This window comes from Ictalurus furcatus, chromosome 29 (genome assembly GCF_023375685.1).
Source record: "Ictalurus furcatus strain D&B chromosome 29, Billie_1.0, whole genome shotgun sequence".
NCBI classification, from domain to species: Eukaryota; Metazoa; Chordata; class Actinopteri; order Siluriformes; family Ictaluridae; genus Ictalurus; species Ictalurus furcatus.
The window spans coordinates 12,223,901-12,244,584 of record NC_071283.1 but is presented as its reverse complement, the minus strand read 5'-3'; the positions used below and the strand labels follow the sequence as shown (position 1 = coordinate 12,244,584).

At 42.3% G+C, this 20,684-nt stretch overlaps 1 protein-coding gene across 8 annotated transcripts in view; it reads right to left on the bottom strand.

Moving 5' to 3' along the window:
* Positions 1-20,684, bottom strand: part of LOC128604465 (receptor-type tyrosine-protein phosphatase delta) — a 424,718-nt gene that overhangs the window by 23,878 nt on the left and 380,156 nt on the right. For 5 of the 8 annotated variants that reach the window (XM_053619599.1, XM_053619601.1, XM_053619602.1 and 2 more), the window contains 11 exons: positions 20,433-20,459; positions 19,782-19,899; positions 18,388-18,975; positions 17,890-17,990; positions 16,661-16,917; positions 15,910-16,003; positions 13,601-13,810; positions 12,073-12,233; positions 9,064-9,176; positions 6,182-6,223; positions 5,562-5,659 (listed from right to left, as the gene is read on the bottom strand). In XM_053619599.1, the coding sequence (XP_053475574.1) occupies positions 5,562-5,659; positions 6,182-6,223; positions 9,064-9,176; positions 12,073-12,233; positions 13,601-13,810; positions 15,910-16,003; positions 16,661-16,917; positions 17,890-17,990; positions 18,388-18,975; positions 19,782-19,899; positions 20,433-20,459 (1,809 nt within the window). The remainder of the gene's footprint in view (positions 1-5,561; positions 5,660-6,181; positions 6,224-9,063; positions 9,177-12,072; positions 12,234-13,600; positions 13,811-15,909; positions 16,004-16,660; positions 16,918-17,889; positions 17,991-18,387; positions 18,976-19,781; positions 19,900-20,432; positions 20,460-20,684) is intronic. The other 3 variants (XM_053619605.1, XM_053619606.1, XM_053619607.1) reach the window with 3 other exon arrangements.

Genomic DNA, 20,684 nt, shown 5'->3' with positions numbered 1-20,684 from the left:
TTTGGCCCGGATACCTCGTACATGTTTTTCGACCAATTATACCGCGAGGATACAGATACTCAGCCTTGTTCGCCAGCAGCTCATTTTTAAGCTCTCAGTCTCAGCCTAAATGGAAATATTCATGATAGACACCCTGCATAGCTGACAAACGTCTTAAAATAGTTTCCTGCCACACGGGCCGGGCTCTAGCATTCGGGAGTAAGTAGCGTCAGACATCAACATGAGTGACGTGAGTGGCTGAAAATAAGGATTCAGAAATGTCAAGTGTATAGTTACAGCCTGTTTCCCCATCCTGGAATATCCTCATCTAGCTTCACCTCCTCTCCATCATCCCGTGCCTTCGACTTCCTGTAGAACATGTGATTTTTATTTGGGTCACCGTCCGCGACACGGACGGAAAAGTTTGCTCCTGCGGTCGTCGGGCGCATTAAAAAAAAACAAAAACCAAGAAGGTATTTAACTCATCCGTGATTACAGCCTTTCTCTGGCTACGTACAGGACGTACCGTTCTAAGGCAATCATCGTAGATTAATTTGCAAGCTAATAAACCATTCTTCGCCTATGTTCCTCGTTATTAATACAAGTCCGCTTTAAATGTTCCCGGGTCGGTAAGAGTTTCGAATAAAACCCTCAGTTTTGTTGTGCGCCTCTCTTCAATCATCGTAAATGCCCTGTTAGAAGTCTGACTCATGGGGTTACAGCAACAACGGTTTGATTTTCTGAGGAGTAAAACTACAGAGATCTTGTTTCTGGCAATAGAAAAGCTTTTACAAACTCTAACAAGCCCCCAAACGGTACTTAGAGGCAACTTTGTGTTAAACGTTACATCAGAGCGTGAGAGAACACGCACAGCTTCATTTCTTTAGTAGGGTTTCAACGGCAATGTTTACTTCCTTCTGTACTCTAGGGAGACGCTAGCGCCGAGGTTAAAGACATAGTTTCACGAGGAAAAAAAATGAAATAAAAATACAACATACACAACGTTCCCTTTATTAAAAATCGGATATAAGGACATGTCCAGGTTTGAAAGTTTCCTTCTTATAAATAGGACTTCTTTCTGATTGCAGTGGACTTAATGTCGTGGAATTGAGTTTAATGTAAGGAAGTAATAGACATTTTATATTGAATTTTTTTCTTCTTCTTCTTCTTACATTGAATGCTCTGCTACGGAATTTTTTTTTTCCCCGCAAAAATAGTTTGAACAGATTTACTAAGATAAACAGATGTGCGTGTTCTGCTGAAACGGCCGAGATTCGGTTAGCATCTCGTCGAAGAGCCGATCTGAGAGGATGAGCTTTCTGAGCCGGTTTAACCGGCGCTCCACTATTTCACTCCATTTATTTTAATAATGAAATTATTCGCTCTCCTCGGGGTCTGTTCGAAAATGAAAAAGATATGACTGCTGAACTCCTCTCCAGGTTGGCAAAATTTCAAATGACAGTTTTACAGAAGAGCACAGAACGAACCAGAACGGGCCACGTAAGCGCGAGTCACGTGTTCGCGCCATGAATACGTTTTTATACGTGATATTCAGATTATGTACAGTGCATTGAAAGAACACAGAGGACATGACAGGGTAAATATCAGTGATGGAAGTGTGAATCGTGTCGACTTAGCCGCTGAGGATTCTGCATACCGAGCAAATGCAGCTTGGTGAAAGGGGGGGGGGGGGGGGGGGAGAATCGGAGTGGTGGCATTTTTCTATCAGCGTGGGTCACGTCGCTGAGCCACGGCGCGTTGTGAGAGAGAACAAATCTTCGGCTAAGCCACGGCATTTCATCTGAATATGTTGAAACAGCAGGTCGCAACATTGCTCATAATGAAACGCGGCCTCGTTTCATTGTGCTCTCGAAATGACTTTCCGTGAAGCTGTAAGGGGGGGGCAAAAAAGTGGCTGGGAATTACAATTCGATGTAGTTAAGCTGCAGTAATGGCAGGGGCAGCCTGGCACTGAGCCAGAGGCTGACCTCATCAGCTGGAGGCGGCGGTGGCAGAAACGCAACCTGCAGTGCTACGCTCACTCTCACACACGCACACACACACACAAAGCCACAAATAAACAATGCCAGGGCCATGCCAGGCATCATACATGCATGCAAAAGCACAGCAGTGGCATCATGAGTACACACACACACACACACACACACACAGTTTTCCCAGACTATTCACATTCGGCACTTTGTACCATCTAGGCTCTCATAATTAATCCCTGATCTCTAATCTCTGATGTCACTCTACGTGAGATGACTACTTCTCTTAATCTCACATTTTTGGTCCGCTACTGAGTAACCAGAATTCAACGGCTTCCCTTCTTCACTCTTTTAGGGTTTCTTCCTGAAGCTACGGGTACTCGATTTTAATTAAAAATATATACAGTATCTCACAAAAGTGAGTGCACCCCTCACGTTTTTGTACATATTTGATGATATCTTTTCATGCGACAACACTGAAGATTCACATGAAAAGATACGATCAAATATTTACAAAAATGCGAGCGGTGTACTCACTTTTGTGAGATATACAAAATATCATTTTTTTTATTCCTTACTTACTACGAATAACCTGTCAGATAGGTAGGACATGAATTAAAAAAACAACAATAACGGATTAAGCTGTGGTTTTAGCGAAAGTATTGTATTAAGTCGCTGAGAAAACCGTGTGAATTCCAGTCCGGAATACCTGCGTGTGTTTGATGCTTCCTGTCAATCGTTTTATAGACACTATGCTATACGGGTCACTGTAGATCCTGGGGGCGGAGCTTCGTGAGCATTGGACGGGAATCGCTCAAATGTCGGACCCACCGAATCGTTAGAGACTTGAGCTTGAAAAAGAAAAAAAAAAAAAAAAAAAGACTAACCTTACCTAATCCACCTTTAATTTCCCATTGATATACACAATGTATATCAATAATGTATAATCAATAATTGATATACACAATGTATAAGCACACAATGCTTAAATATTCACGCTCCATGGGGCAGTCTTGGTTTGGCTGCAATTACAGCTACAAGTTTTCTGGAGTATGTTTTCCAGCTTCACATCTGGATCCTGATGTGTTTTTTTTTTTGTTTTGTTTTTCTGGTAAAATTGCTCAAGCTCTTGCCACAGAAAGTCTCGCTACAGATTCTCACATCAGACTCGGCCACGTTCGGTTTCTTAGTTTTGAACCGCTCGACGTAGCTTTGGCGGTATGCTTGGCGTCGCTGAATTGTTGTCGGAAGTCGAAACCTCTTCTCCGATCTCGAATCTCTTGCAGAATGAATCAGTCTTTCTTCGAGGACCGCCCTGAATTTGACTCCACCCATCGTTCCCTCAACCCTGACCACTTTCAGTCCTTGCTAATGAAAAGCACGCCCTTTCCACAACGCAATGCTCCCGCCACCATGCTTCACAGCGAGGATAGCATTCTCAGGATGATAAGCAAGTGCTGGGTTTCTGCTAAATGCAGTTGAGAAGTTTAAGTGTGTGTGTGTGTGTGTGTGTGTGTGTGTGTGTTAGGGGTGGGGGGGTACTTACACAAGGCCTTGTATATATATTTTAGCTAAATGTTTAGCCTCTGAGGCAAATGTTGAATCAAGAGTGTGTCAGAGAGTAAACAATATGATCCTATGATGACAAACTATGCAATCTTGCTCCAGAACATATGGAGGGCTCATGACTTAAACATGTTTGATTTGTTATGACAAAAACGAACAAGAATTTTGTCGTGTTAGGTAACCAGTGATGTGATTAGACGACTAATAGATGCGATATGTCTGTCGTCTCCTTTGTGTGGTGTGATGATGAAACCTGCTGATTCTCTCCAGACTGGAGATACTGAGGCCTTTTTTTTTTTCCTTCTATAGACTAAGTTATTATTATTAACACCTGAAAAATTACCGCCTCAGTGTATGCTCATGTCTGTGATAACCCATTGTCCTTGAATAAGATAAGACATTCTGAAGAAGAAAAAAAATCTGGAGTGATCTCTATTTCTGTTACAGTGGTAGCGTAGACCCAGCTTAACGTTCCTATAGCGTGACCTTCAACTTGTTATTTAAAAGTCCGAACCTGGATTTCTGCAAAGCTGCTTTGACAACAACCGCTATATAAATAAACTGAAATAGACTCGAAAAAGCGCACTGAAGTCGCACTTGGCTCTCCAGGTTTCGGCCGCACGCAGGACTGGCTTCTTCCGTCATCGCTCTCCTGCTCCGTTTAATAACACTCCATCGATCAATGAAACCCTGAGGCTTCTCATACAATTCAACCCACCGGTGATGATGGATAAATAAAAAAATAACATTGTGACGAATATGATTTCTCCCCCAGCCTTCTGTCGCTCGAATCCAATCAGAGCCCGGCTTCCATCAGCCGAGAAATGACATCACACACTTGAATCGGTGTGCTCTGGCAGTACGCTGCGATTCTAATGGCCCTAAACAGATCTTCACCTCTTTTCCATCCAGAGATAACAGGATTACCCTTTCTCTGTCTTGCTTGACCTTTCTAACTCTGCTCCGGTCTCAGCTCAGCAGCTTTATTAAGGGGAAAGTAGCTTTAAATGTGACAACAAATGTTTCACTTTGTCTCTAGGAAAGTCTGGAGGACTTATATGTGTGTGTGTGTGTGTGTGTGTGTGTGTGTGTGTGTGCGCAAACATTCTAAAGTTTGGACCCGGACCTAACTGAAGGGTCATGTTAGAGTAATAAGTGTGCTGTATAGTTTCACAAAAACCTAGAAGCAATCAGTGCAAGGCCAAGTTCCCGAAATCAACATTCCCTACTCACGATCACACACATACGGACCGATTAATACATCTGGTTTTTTGGGTTTTTTTTTTTTTTTTTAAATAACGAATGACTTGTTTTGTAACTTCTCACGTAATGTTTGGAAATCATTTCTCATTGACTTCACATTCAAATTTCACATTCCGCTTTCTTCTAACCTGCTTGGTTTGTTCGTGTCCGGTTGATTAAGCCCGAAAACCTTTTTTCCGGATGTCGTTTGAGGGCGTTTTATTCGTAAAAAAGAACACCACGACGCCATTAAAAACGATTCATTCGGACTTCATTTTCCATGACGGTGTAGAGAAATTTGATCGTGAATCATTGAAAGTTTTACTGATGACCTGGTAATGACCGTCGTCGTTGCTACAAGGTAACGAGTCATTAAGTTCGTCTTGGCTTTCTGGTGCTAATCAAATTCGAAACCGTGGTGCTGTGGTTGGGCTCACGTTCAGACAGAATGTTTGCGTTCAGAATTTCAGGCCCAATTAAAAGCTCAGTTGTGAATGGGACTGTGAAGATCAGGAGATCTCGTCACTAATCAGCGGTCTTCCTCGAAGATGTTCAACGAACAAATATCTCTTGGTTTAGGGTGAGAAATGATGAAAGCTCAGCAGTAATGCCAGCCTGATGACTCTTCTTGAATCATTTTAAAATGGTCTTCATTATTTAGATTATTTATCTATATGAACATGGATTCAAGATCAGCGGTCTTACATTAATAAGCGTGAGAGATATGAAAGCACAGCTCATTGGCATTAAACTTGAGATCGGTGTGACAGTTTGGGGTTCTACCTCATATTCCTGTGAGAACTTCAGGTTGTCATTGGCTTTGAGTCTCTCCAGGTGGTCGGCCAGGTCCATGATGGGAATCGGAGGGTGGCTCGCCATACCTGCAGATACACGAAATCCAGCAATACGGCGTTAGCATGAAGAGAAACCCCCCCCCCCCCCCCGAATGTTATCCGTAATCAGAAAAAATTCATTCGAGAGAAAAGGTGTGTCATAAGAGATGGAGAATATGAGTATTGTTAGAAGAATCACTCAAAGCGTTTAGCATGCTCTCAGATGATGGAGACAGAAGCTGATGGAGAACTCCAACTGGGCATTCCTGAGGTGAAAGAAGAATGTTATTCGCACGCAAGCGGCGTCGGTAGTTAGCGTGGCAGAAGGAGATGAATAAATAATGTAAACAAGAATAACAACAACAACAACAACAACAAAAATAAACGACATAAGCGCTGGATGTTCAGCTTTTGAGCAAGTGACATGGAGCTCCAAGGAAAGCATTATGGGTTAGATGGTGGGAAGCCTCGATGGAAGTCTGAATGATTGAAATGGAAGAAAAAAGGAAGACGATGAGGAATTAATGAGGAAGAAATACAATGGCGTGTGTATAAACGAGACCAACTAACTTGACAGATGGAGGTTACTGGGGTAACCGGAGGCACCGGAACCTGCGGAGGAAAGGGGGGCGCGGCGTAAATCAAATGTCGCTGAAGGTTAAAGCAAATGTGGTGATCACACATCCTAAGATTAAACACCAAGCTGTACAAACAATGCAGACTCGTATGCCGTCAACGAGACGTTTACCTACTCCTTGACACGTCGATTTGTTAGTAAAAACACAAGGTGTTACATGCTAGTAGCTGACGAACACTAGCGTGCAGGGGGGAAAAATGAGCAACTGAACATACGACATTGATCACAAAAAAACAGCAGCAGAAATAAACAAGTATCCAAGAGACCGGAGGACGAAATCGTGAGGCCCTTTTTTTTCACATTGAGAGAAAAATAGAGCGGATGACCTTAACACTTGAGGCTCTTTAGGCCGACGACTGACTGCAGATCATTTCAGACTTGTGGGAGATTTGTACGATGAAATTGCGTATGAGTGACTGGGTCAGGGTTGTAAGAGTGAAGAGTGGAAGAAGGGGGGATATGCCTAGATGGATGATGGGAAAAGTGGGAGGGGTGTGTGTTGGGGGTGTTGGGGAGACGGTGGAAGCAAGGCTTTAATGACCAGTTTGCATAACAGCAGATGGCGTGCAAGTGAGAGATAGAGATTCACTAAAAGGGAGAGAGAAAAAGAGAGAGAAGGATGAGTGTGTGGATGCAGCGGGAATGGTTCTTTCATCCGAGTGGATGACAGAAGTAGGCATTAGCTAATGGAAAAAGCATCCAAGAGTGCCCATTTAGCGCCACTCAAGATCCATTTCCAGGCACGACGACAATGGAACTGGCACTTGCCGAGTGCAACTGTGCTGACATCGAGCACCCTTAAGATGAAAATGGGAGATGGACAGAGCGAGCACACCGTGCAAATGAAGAATTTCAAGGGGGGGGGGGGAGGGGGGAGGAGGAGGAGGAGGAGGACGTGTCAGACTAATGTAGTGGCCTTCAAAAGAGTTCCAACAGTGTGTTTTCACTGGAAGAGAAGTGGATGTTTGGGCACACTTGAAGAACCAGGGCAGGATGGTGAACCTTTCTAAATGAGTTGTTTCATAAGTCTGAATAACAAACAAGACCAGATAATGGTCTAAAACACCAAACAGCTTGTAGTGAAAGTTTTTTTTTGATTTTCTTGGAGAACAGATCTACAGGAACATGCCCGTCATCGTTCCCCACGTTCACTTCCTCTCGTAGACCTTTCTGGCTGGATGGTTTGGGTCTTAGTGGCTCTCACCTTGTCAGCCAAGGTTAAGGGGGAACAGTTATGTTCACAGCTCATCGACTTCCACATCCCCCAACCCCCAACCCCCTTCTCTCTCTCTCTCTCTCTCATTCCCGCTCTATTTCTTTCACTCCATTCCTCGCAAACACACCGGCTTGGGTTAATTCATATTTCACAAAAGGTCAGATTTGATATTCTTGAAAAAAAGAAACTTATAATTAGAAATCTCATGATTAGCCCGAAAAACCAGGAAAGGAGATCTTAACTTCGCTAACGTATGACTATATAATGCAGCAGTGCTAAGATCTTTCATTTGTTGCCCTTTGCCATTCGTTATTTTCCGCCTGATGATAAATATAGTTAGACCAAGTAGCTAGAGAAGCATTTGATATCAAGTTATGATACCCGCCCAGTCATAATTCCATCATTCTGGACTAATTTAAGTCTAAACGTAGACCTCTTCTATTGTCAAGGTTACCAAGCCGCTATCTAATCTGGAATTTAATCTTGTCAGGGGGATCGTTGTTTTTTTTTTTTTGTTTTTTTTTTTTGCACACTTATCTGGCCATAAACTTTAGAATCTTGAAGGTCGAAGTCTGATTGGTTATTTGCGCTGCCATAAATACACGCTTCCATACGCTGGCTTTTGAAAGGGCGACGAGATTTTCAACACGATGAGCCAAGGTACCAAGGTACAGTTATTGGTTTCAGGTGGTTCTTCACCACAGAGGTCATCTGTGGTGATGCTTACAATATTTAATCGTTAAACTTGTACAGTGGTTGAATGTGGAAGCACTGTCGACCTTCTGTTGTTACGAGTCAGCCATAATGCGAGTCCATCAAGTGACTCCAATCATCCGTGACACAAGTTATGGTACATCGGCTGCCTCCGCAGCTAAACAGACACCTCAAGAGCTCTTGTTAGTGCAATTAGGAATGCATTCCCACCATACACACACTTCAGCATACACATGGGCATTCCCAACATATACTGACTATAATTTTTACCATTAAGGACTTCACACACATCAATGGTGTTACAGTGCTTGGCACCTGAACACTGTATTCTTAGTACCTGATACTTTTCTATAGGGCGTGATAAGCTACTCAGCACTTCTGAAAAGTAATCAGCCCAACTGAAACACTATTTTAACCCAAAAAGCCAGGAGATCCATCAGATCCAATTGGAAACATTATTTCAAACTATAAATGTGTGGACAGGGAGATCATAATTCTGATGAAATTCTGACCATCTACGCCCAAAGCAGATGATCTGACTCTTAAAATGTCCCTCAAAACATTTTTGGACGGTTCACAATTGAAGCTTTACACATGGGAAAGCCTCTGCTGTAGCGTCCCACGTACGTCTCTCCCACAACGACAAACTGAACGAAGAACGCTTAAGGCTTGTTAGAGAGAACATTTTTCCAAGAGTGAACATTCAACATGAAGCCAGACCCTGACGAACGAGACGGAGTTGGACTCAAACTGACCCGATTACTGTGACGAGATCACCGGAGAAGGACAAAACAAGCCGGATAAGATATAAACAGAACAGACCCCTGATTTAAATGGAGGTGATGGCTGGTGAGGATGAGGATGAGGAGGTGTCACTGTTCTTACCGGGAGTTTGGAAGTTGAGACGCCGTAGCTCCACTGGATCGGTGGGATGATGGGACGGTATTTCCTTACTGTTGGGTAAACTGCCTTTCCGAGCCTCTGACTCAGCTCGTTTCCTACAACAACACGGGAAACGGTATTGTAGCAAACATCCAAAATAACAGAGGCATTATTTTCATTTTCAATCGTTTTCAAAAGCTGTCTGAGATCTAATATTTTCCAGATACCATCCTCTGAATAGGTTAAGTGAATGTAGCATACTGTTTGTTCTTCATGGTCAATGGCTAGCTTTCTTATCAGTCCGTACAGGATTTCGCAGGGGTTGTGATTTTTCCAGCCAAAAATGCTTGATTTTGCTATTTGGACCTTCCTTACTCTGGACATTTTGGTCAATGAAATCTGGCTCGTCTTGAAGTGTCTCAGCATCTCCTATCCATCAATCAAAATCAATGGACGACCACCAGACCAACAATACTCCGACACTGTTTTGGGGGTCTACCATTCTACCTTGAGAATATGTATGGTACTGCTACTACGAGTGTATTAGGCAAACCTATACAGTAGATATATAAATATATATATATTTTTTTTAATTGCCAATATGTAATTACAAGTGTACATTGGTGCTTCTTTAAAAGAGCTGCTGATTACAGCAAACATGGCTACAAACATCCTTTGACAACTATACTCTACGAAATGCTCAAATGGGGTCCGAGCAGAAAAGCTTGGACCATGGCAGCAACATTCCCTACCAGCGCTATGCACAATAGTGCTTCGAAAGACATATTGACTTTGTGATGTACTGCAAATCGAGTCGAATCAAGTGGAGAAGGTGCTTCAGATGGTGTCTCCATGCATCCCGCAAGTGGGACACCGTGCCAGTGCACACAAAGCCAAGTTAAATTTCAATTTAAATGCCATTTTGATCCTAGCTTAGCTTGGAAAGCTATTTTCTACCTAATCTATAAAAAAAAAAAAAGGAATGTGTTATCTTTTCAGAGATAAATCCATGAAAAAGCAGACTGTATTGTATGTATTTAACCCCTATCTCGTCGGTGCGCTTACTACAACAACGGCTAATTTATTTAGAAACTAGAACTGTTTGAATCAAGAACCACTGGAGCATGGATTTATATCCAAGGGTTATTTGGTAACATTTGACTGAAGGGCAGTGTTCATAAGGCTACATAACACCTACATAAGCTCTTCACTGACAAATAACTACTAATAATAACCCGTGTAAACATATACGGACATGCCAACGGGCGTTGACCGTCACCAAGGCCGCTTTGTTCATTTTGATTTCCTCTTTGTTGACGTGCGATGAGTTCTGACACTTCCCAGGCTGACTTATGGTAGTCATAAAGCGTCATAACTCAACCATACGCCAACAAAAAAAAAGCAGTCTATATGACAGTGGACGCGTAGTCTTATAAACACTGCGGATTATTTCTACAGTTTATATACAACTCCGTCGTTCTTCTCTGTCTTACCTGTCAGGTTTGCTGCTCCAGAGGAAGCACAGAGAAAAGAGAAAATTGGGTTTAGATTATGAGTAGCAGGTGTCCTTAAGATAAATGTGAGTTTCTTCAGCACCGTTTCCTGTTTATGCTATAAGCCACGGTCTTTCTTTTTTTTTTTTTTTTTCTCGCTCGGTCTAAAGCTGACATTTCCCAACACTGTCCTTTCAAAGCTTCTTTCTTTTCCCTCGTCGGCGCAACGTTGGCACTAAAATAGAAACGATGCGTTCTGTTTCTCAGCCTCGTTCTTCTTTACAGATGCGCCGCTCAATTATGCTATCTAGAGTAGCAGTCTGTATTTCTGAACACTGCAATTTTGTGAGCAGATGGATCCACTGCTTGGGAGCTGCTTTGTATTCATGGCGACGTGCGTCTTGCGAATGCATGGATGCCTTTTTTTCTTTTTTCCCTTTTCACCTCTTTCATGGAAGGAGAAATGAGAAACGGGAAGTATCTAGGAAAATCCATTGTTTACAATGATTGAGGTGAAACAGTCTCTTTTTGTGGCGGCGTTTTGTAGCTTTCTGAGATTAGCATCGGTATGCACGCCGCTTGACTCGTACGCCGAAGGAAATGATTAACTTTGCTCTTTTGTGCTGAGCGGTAGATAATCTCATAAAGAATAACAGCGACAGTATGAGTCGTTTGTGCGTTATGTGGGATGTCTAAGGTTGATGACATTGACTCTACTGTTGGTGTTTAAATCTGCCACAAGTACACACACACACACCAAAATGCACTGTATATTCAGGATCCTGATGTCATAGGTGGCCTCTTTAATGGCTGGATAAATTTACAGTCAGGCCTCAAGGCCAAGCCATTGAAAACCCTGAAAAGCAATGGATCATACCGTTGAACACAAGGCCTAGAGCTTTACAATCCATTTCCCATTTCCGTATACTGAAGTGGGTTTGTTTAAGTAAGGAATAAATCACTTGAGCGAGTGCTACTATAGGAAAATAATGAGTGACAGAGTGGTGATTAGTATTTACGCTTTATTCCTCTCCTAGCACAGTCAACATTTTGTTTGCTAAACAGCGGCAAACTGTGTACTTTTTATCCGACGTCGGGGGAAACAAGCTTTCACTTACGCTACAGAATCTACAAACGGTCGTTCCATCCATCGCTTGCCTCGCATTGTCACTCTCTCGCATTTTAAAGCTTACAAAGCACTGACACTGGAGACTCCTTCCAAAAATGTTAAATAAACATGGCCTGACTGAAAACTTCACCACTTTGACAATTCATATATATATATATATATTAATATATATATATATATATATATATATATTTTTTTTAGGTATACGTCTTATTTGCTACTATAGAGACCACAAAAACACCGCTCATCCGACACTGTTTAATGGATAATGTTGGTGTTTATTGGAAAATGTTTGTGTTCGATGGTAAATGATGTTGTTTTGTGAATTTCGCACTGATTATTTCGCACGTGTATGATGCACACAAACCTGAATCTCTGGTTCGGGCTCACCTCTTGTACAGCAAAATAGCGATGACTATGCAGATGATGAAGACTACAGCCAGGACAGGCCCCACCACCCAGATTAGGCCTTCCTCTTCATCGATGATAGGCTGGGGGTCAATATCGGCCGAAACCACCGGGTCGGAGTACGGGCTTGTGGCGTACATGGTCTAAAGGATGACAGACACATGAGGTTATGACTTACAACCAATCAGAAGAAGTGAAAGACCAAATATGATTTACATATATATATATATATATATATATATATATATATATATATATATATACAAAATCTCTACCACATCTTGTTTGTATATAAAACCAGACACATAACTAATGTGATTAATTAATGAATCAAACCTAAATAGATTCACATGCTGTGTTGAGTACTCAGTGGTTTGTATAATACACACAATTAGAAGTTAATTTATCCGTCTTGGCTCAAGCCGCTAAATAGAAACATCAGGAAAATTCAAACAATTTACATCTCATAAAACATTTCAATGAAACGTCACACAAGTCGACTTCATTGTGGGTGAGCTGAAAGACTTAACATTATTCTTCAATTTGAACTAAAAAAAAAAAAAAAAAAAAAATGGAGATGAATGGAAAAAAGTTTTTTTTTTTTTTAATTTAAAAAGTGAACAAAATGCTATCTTAGTCTTTATTTCTCACTCTGTCTCTCTCGCTCTCTTTACTTTATCACCCCTTTACTAACGCTAACTGCAGCACCAGCGAAGGCAGTACAAGGCTGAATTAAAAATACTGCTCATCAAATACAAATTCTGTGGGTTTGAGAGAGTTCATTCTCTCTCTCTCTCTCTCTCTCTCTCTCTCGCTCTCTCTCTCTCTCTCTCGCTCGCTCATTCTTTCACACATACTGCAGCCGAGTAGATAAGGCGTCCCGTGTATCTGGTGCTATTAAAGAGAAGGCAGTTATCTAGGCATTCCTGAGACTGACAGTCCTCTGGGGCCTCCAATGCCTGCCTGCCAAGTTTAATTCTCACACACACACACACACACAAACACATGTTCGTGTTACTATCCTTGTGAGGACCTTCTATTGACATAATTATTAATGCAGTTAAATCATGCTAAATGCCTACACCCAAATCAAACCCTAACCTTAACCTCAATTACCAAAAGAAAACCTTTTGAAAAGCTTATCATGATTTTAAATTACATTAACCAAAGCTTTTCCTCGTAGGTCAAAACTGTCAGATATTCCTATCCTTGTGGGGACATTTGGTCCCCACAAAGATATAAACACGCCCCTCCTTAAGCATGCGCACACACACACACACACAGCCTCTACGGATTCTCTCATCTGAGTGAGACATGCAAATCTTAACACACACAAAACCAATTTCTCCGACTCAGCTGAGCCAAAAGCTGAAATTCCCCCGGAAACAGAGAGCGAACGCATGACGAAGGAGTTTATCAGTCAATTTCCGCTGCCAGTCGGGAAAAAAAAAAAAAAAAATAAATAAAAAAAGCATGAAGATGGAGGCGGATATCGAAGAAAAACCCTCACATTTTCGGATATCTCCAGCACGGCGAGAACAAAGAAGATGTATTCATGTCCGTTGAGCAGCTGCTTGTTCTCGAAGTCTCCGTACATCTTGTTGTCTCCGAGGGTGAACTCAGTAGGCAGCTCTTTGAAGAACGCGGCGATGTAGGGTTTAGCTTCGGCCTGTCTTCTGAAACGCACACCTCCACTCGTCCGGTTTATCTCCCTCAGAAGCTAACCGTAGAAGAGAGAAGGAGATAAAAAAAAAAAGAGCTGATAAAACCAACACAAACATATTCATAAACACATTCATGAATGATCTGCATTTATATTTCTTCGTCTGTAGACACTTTTATCCAAAGTGAGAGAGAAAAAAAAAATCCAATCCAAGCAGAAACACGAGCAGCTTATGGTTCAATAACGGCTTTTCTCCGATACGAGAACCTTTTTTTTCCCCGACCCGGGAACTTTTTAAAGAACTCGTAAACTTTAGGTGCTTTTCCACCCACGACGAACCAGAGATGTGTTTATTATCTACCAGAGTAAATACTTTTCTCTGGGCCAGGAACTATGGGGGCGGAGCTTACCATACTCAACGACACTGATTGGTCAAATGAGCACAGAATGAGCGCCACATTTTCCATGCTCTAACGGCATGACAAGATGCTGGAGGCAAACAGGAAAAACAGACTCGAGTTCTTTACTTCTTTCTTTCTCTACATTTCTTTTGTCTTTCTTAAAGGTGCAGTAGTGCGATTTTTTATTTGTATTCCTTACTAACTTACTTAACTGGAAAATATTTTATAGACACTATTCTATGGGCCACCTAAGATCCTGGGGGCGGAGCTTCACGAACATGTGCAGGAATCATCATCAGAAATATCGAACCCACCTAACCATTAGACCTAATCTAATCTTTCAAAAAAAAAAACAAAAAAAAACCAAGACCAATCTGACTTACTCGTACTTACTTTTACTTTTTTCTTCTCCTTCATTTTCTTTTTGATTTCCTTCCTTCCTTCCTATTTTTATGGCCATACATTACATTGAACCTGACTGGAGACTGACCTTTTACACTTATATTGGAGAAGCTAGGACTGAGATAAAAAGAGGTTATGTGAGACAACAAAGAAACAAAAATGAATAGCGTGTGTGTGTGAGCGCGCACGCGTGTATGTGCATTCGTGTGTGTGTGTGTGTGTACAGGCTTTAGCTCTAAGGCACACGGACAGTGTGATAATGTCTTCAATCTTCCCTGCCTGACCCGTCACTACGCGCTCAATCCCCCTTCCCTTGGGCCAACTTTCGAACTATTTCTGAGCGCAAATATTGACAGAGGGATAAAATTGTGAGTGTGTGTGAACATGCCCTTGAAAGGTGAGTCGCTTCTTGTTTGTAGCTTAACATGTTAACCGGCATGGACGCACACAACTGCGACCTAGTTATATAAAGGATACGTTTCGTACAAAATCAGTATACTTTTCGACTACAAAATCGATGCTTAAATCCACATCTTCTACACAGTCTATCCCAAACGGTTTCCTGTTCGCTATACGCCCACGACACAGGATAAATAACGATAAAAGAACCTATGTAGTGCACTGTATACACAACTGAAACTCCATCAAAACAACAACAACAACAACCTGTTAAAATGAAATGTTAAAATGTGCATTTTTTTTCCCCTTACAATACATAAATATCATAGAAATAATAAAAAGAAAAAAATGTGCACACACAAATGATACGTTATTTTGCACAAGTCCCATCATGCCTTAAGGCTTCGTCGGTATGTTAACGCACAGTACACATATTTATTCATGGCCAAAATAATACGCCACAGTGGGTGCAACATGTCAATAAAACTTCCCCCGTCACTGCCTCTCTTTTATTCTCTCTTTCGCTCCCTCTCTTAATCATGAGCGTCTGCACTTCAAAAGAAGAGGTAACACATTACGGTGTTAGTGCTCGCGCTGTGCCCATTAGCCTATCAGGATCCATTTGCATATGAATGTGGACCTGCTTGCTGCTCTCCACAATGTGGGCAGCAGAGGCGGAAAGATGGAATGACTGGGCTAAGAGCGCCGAACTCTCTCTTTGTCTCTGTCGCTTTTCTGCAGCCCGAGTGCAGCTACTTTCCATACCGTCATCAATGTCTCACATCTCAGCGCTCTGATGTTTCAGCATTGCGCTAACTTGTTTTGATGAAAAACTCAAGGCAGGGGGGGAAGAGACATTATTCGGAAATACAATGTGCCTGAAGTTTTGATGAAAAAGATTTTTTTTTTAAAAAAAAACATAAATGAGAAAACGGAAGGTCATATTATTCCTACCTCCTCCAGGTTCATCTCGTCTGGGCTGTCCCATGGTTTGCTAAATTTCCCAGGGCGCTGTTTCTTCAGAGGGACCACCACAATGTAGTATCCCCTTCAGAGAGGAAAGCATAACCATGATATATAGCATAAACATTTGCATCAAAGTTCTCTCTCTAAAAAACAAAAACAACAAAAAAAAACCCTCCTTTTGAAGGTGTTCATCCATTCGTTCGTTTGCAGCAAGCAAACAAGTTTAGTCATGAAGGAATCAAGGGCTTGCTTTAGAGAAGCACACCACTGTTCAAGATTAGCTAATCGATATGAATAAGCCTTTTCCCATTCGTCTTCGAACGACACTGGATTAAACTCGCTCAATAAAAGACTGAACGTGCAAATAAAAATCCTGAACTTGTTGTTAGCAAATAAACACAGTCTAATTTTGTAGCTGTTACCGTGTCGATAAACCTTGGCTAGCTCTTTAGAAGGATAAAGAGGGGCGTCTCTGGCTCTGGATCTAGCAGCTGTCTGGCGGAGATGAGTGGGGTTTCCCCAAGAAGAGGACAGGGAGGAAGATAAACGCTACACCAAGGGTAGAACGAGTGGGTTGGCTGCAACAACGCTAGAGCTAGCCAGGAAGCCAGAATGGTGCCGTGATCAAAGCTAATAGCTGATTAATTAGCTTAGGCCTTGGCAGAGAACTGACAAAACAATGGTGGGATCAAAGAAAGACAGAAGAGACAAGATCATATGAAGAAGACGCAGAACTCACTTGACTTTCTCAGTGGTGTGCACGGAGGGCAGTTCCACAGTGACCATGCCGTCTGAGTTGGTCTTGCCGATTAAGTAAGGCTTGGTGCGCAGGATGTCTGGGGCGGTCATGGTGGAGACCCGGTGCTGCAGACCGCCAGCGCTGTTCCCCCGGTTGGTCAGGAGGAAAGAGTATTGTGTCTCTGGCTGCAGATTTGTGATCAACTTCTGGGTCAGTTTCCCGTCCACTTCTACGCTCTGGCCATTATCGTACAGAATCTACAGCGACAAAGACCACACACCTCTCAGACCGGGAACCTGGCCAACCTTTTAAACCTTTTAATGCCTAGACAATCAAGGGTACTAATTGGTTAATACACAAAATGGTCAAAAGTATGTGGATGCCTGACCCTTACAGCCATGTGTGGTCATTGTGTGGTTCTTCCCCAAACTGTTGCCACAAGGATAAAAGCACATAATGGTATAGGAGGTCTTTATATGCTGTAGCATTAAGATTTCTTTTCACTGGAACTAAGAGGCTGGAATCTGTTCCAGCATGTCAATGCCCCTGTGCACAAAGCGAGGTCCATTAAGACATGTTTTGTCAAGGTTAGAGTGGAAGATCTTGAGTGTCCTCCACAGATCCCTGACCTCAAACCCACTGAACACCACTGGGCTGAACTGGAACGCCGACTGTACACCATCAGTGCCTGACCCAACTAATGCACTTGTGGCTCAATGGACAAATCCCCACAGCCAAACTTTTGGTTTGGCCATATATTTAGATATTTAGAGCATCTTCTTCATATACATAAACCACCGAGGACTCTAAGGTCATCAAGTCAGATGATTTTAGATGTTCCTAGGACCAGATTAAAACTGAATGGTGATCGGGCACTTGCGGTGGCGGCTCCTAGGCGTCGGAATAACTTCCAGCTACACTTACGATTAGCATCTTCTCCGGGATCTTTTAAACGAAATCGACTCGCATCAGCGTTTGGTTCAACTGATTAACGTAGAACGAGGCTCTCGTTTATTTTTTACGTATTCCGTACATTTCCATTATTGGTTGGATTTCCATGATTGGTCGATCATTTCGATTCTTTCTGATTGTACAGCACACTGGTCAACGTTCGGTTGTTTTAATCGTGCTTTATAAATAAAAACAAAACAGAAAACAAACAGATATAGTGTAACTCTTTTCAATGCACTAGGTTGCAGCCAAAGGAGCATTTTCTAGAAATCTCTTACGGTGAATGGTTGGGCAGGATTGTAGTTGTCTGGAATCTCCCAGGTAAGCAGCACTGAGGTCTTCATGGCAGCTTTCACATGAAAATTTTTTGCAAACACTGCTAAAAGAAAGGTGGAGTAGATGATTTAGACAAACATGGCCAGTACAAACGGTTCTGTTCTGCCTGTGACTTTCAGAGGAGTGGCCACACACTATAACCTTACCTTGTTTAACACTTCTTCCTTCTACACAGGACTAGACAAGTACTTTCACCTTACCTTTTATTTACTCAGCAGCAGCCACTGGCTCACAGATTTCTACCCTTCCTGACCTATATCTTATTTTACACAAGGAATTTAAGACAGAGGATAGCCCCGGAAACTATCTGCACTCTTCTTGAGAAATCCACTGCTCGCTTGAGGATTAGGGGGTAAAAAGTTGAGCAGGGTTGGGAGAAGAACCTGGTTGGTCAGAGGTTGATTCGGGGAGTGTTGGAAGTGTTGGTTTGGTCCTCCTACCTTGATCGAGTGGTTGAGTTCTGAACTGGATGCTAGGGCTATAAGGCCCTGGGCCCTTGCTGGTGAAGGCACACATTTTGATATCGTAAGTAGTGTCGGCTCTAAGACCATCCAGGCTTACGGTGGACTCGGGGGCAGTGATAAAAAGCTCAGACGGACTCCTGGGACTGTTGATGTCTTTGTATTGAAGGGCGTATTTGGTAATGACACCATTGCGCTCTGCAAGTAGCACGGGCTGCCAGGTGACCTGAATGGTAGTCGTGGTGGCGCTCTCGGCCACGATGCCTTGTGGGAAACCAGAGGGTGTGTCCTCGGGGGTTGTGATCTCTTTAGTCGTTTCCTCACCAAAGCCCACCTTGTTGCGAGCCGAGAGGCGGAAAATATAGGACGCTCCCTTGTGAATTTCTTTAGTGGTGTAGTGGTTCTCCCGCTCGGGAAACTCGATGACCGTCAGCGGCTCGATATCTTTGCGTCCAAAGCGGAGCCGGTAGCCCTGGAGTGGCCCATGTGTATTTGAAGGAGGGTGCCATTGGAGCAAAGCTGTGCCCATGTTAGTGGGACTGACCATCAGGCGAGGCTTCTCTGGAACTGGTGGAAAATAAAACAGAAGGTGAATGAAGAACGAATCAAATATGCGCGTCGTATCACATATACACGTAGTATCGAGGTCCTGTCAGCGCGTTACAATCAGACGGCCGCTTTCTAGGTAGGCGGCATGTCTGTCTAACATCTATGCAATAACAATATAAGGACCATCCCAGTCAGAAACACTGCTCGTTGAGATTTTGAAGGCAACATCTTCGAAAGCACCCTTCTCTATGTAGGCAATCCCAGAATGTTGCTTACCGTACTAAGTAAAAATTCCTAGGAACGTTTTGATAAGCATGGAGCACCAAACTGTCGATCAAATCTAGGAATACATTTACAAATGTAAGTGAAGTGCTTACGGCTTGTGGTCGTGAATTGTTAGAAGTCATTCTGTGGTTCAATTTAACTAGTTAATGCAACAAACAGGCTTATGTAGCTAGCTTTAGGTCACTTTTCGGCGTGCATTTCTAAGGATGCTGTAACAAAGTCAGCTGCCTTCAGAATAAAACACACCTTACATGTGCTCATTCGGATACACAGATAAACAAATAAAAAATAATAATACATTCACAAAGACAATGCGATTCTGACACAAAGTTCCGCTATTATTTCATTCATCACTGTGAGGCATTTTAAGGTCAGATTCGATAAATAAGCACAATTACAACTGCTGCCATAATCGAACGGGGCGATTGCCGCTATTCACTCTTAAAAGCCGCAAAGGGAAACGGTCTCTTCGGCGTATTTGTATGCTGCAGTTGCATGATGTGAAACCGTTTTACAGGGTAACTCATTTAAACTCCTACCTGCACCCATGGTTGTGACCACTTTGGGCTTACTGCGAGCTCCATCACCTTTTGTCGTGTAGGCAGCCACTGTAACTGAATAAGTGGTCTCTGCCTGCAAATCTGTCAAGACCATTTCCTGCAGACAAAAGAAAGAAAGAAAGAAAGAAAGAAAGAAAAAAACCCAGTCTTAAACTCCTAATGAAATTGTGTGGATTGGAATAATAGGGCTACAGTACGCAATCGTGGACAATTCAGGAATACAATAAGCATTTAAACACACAAAATAGGAACGTTCTATACTGTATACTGTACTAGAAATACCATACATGCTAATACAGAAACCAATATGTACTGCCATGACTTGGACTTCGACTATATATATATATATATATATATATTATTTCCTTGAATGACCGGTTCATACTGCCCGATGCATGTAGAATGGACTACATTAACCGAATTGATCAAAGATTCCCTGACCGCACCGTATTAGTTTGTTCTGAACATGCGGTGAATGCAAATCAATCGAAACACAGCCTTTACAATAACCGTCTGTGCTTTTACACACCTTTCAGCTAGCCTTTGTCTCAAAGATGGTAATATATAAAGAATGTAAAGAGGTGTCGGAATTAATATGATTCACTTTCAGACACTCTTATATGTACTTACATATTCAGTTGAGTCATCATACTCCCACTGGATAAGATGTTTGAGTGAGAAAAGAGAGAGAGAGAGAGAGAGAGAGAGAGAGAGAGAGAGAGAGAGAAATAGATGCTGAGGTATGTGTAATGTTAAATACAGGCAAATACACAGAGAGAAGATACAAATACAGAGAAGAAGAAAAAAAAGAGAAATTGCATTTCCCTTTGCAGAGGGAAAAATATTAGATCTTAATGACATTTCACGATATGGGATTAATAT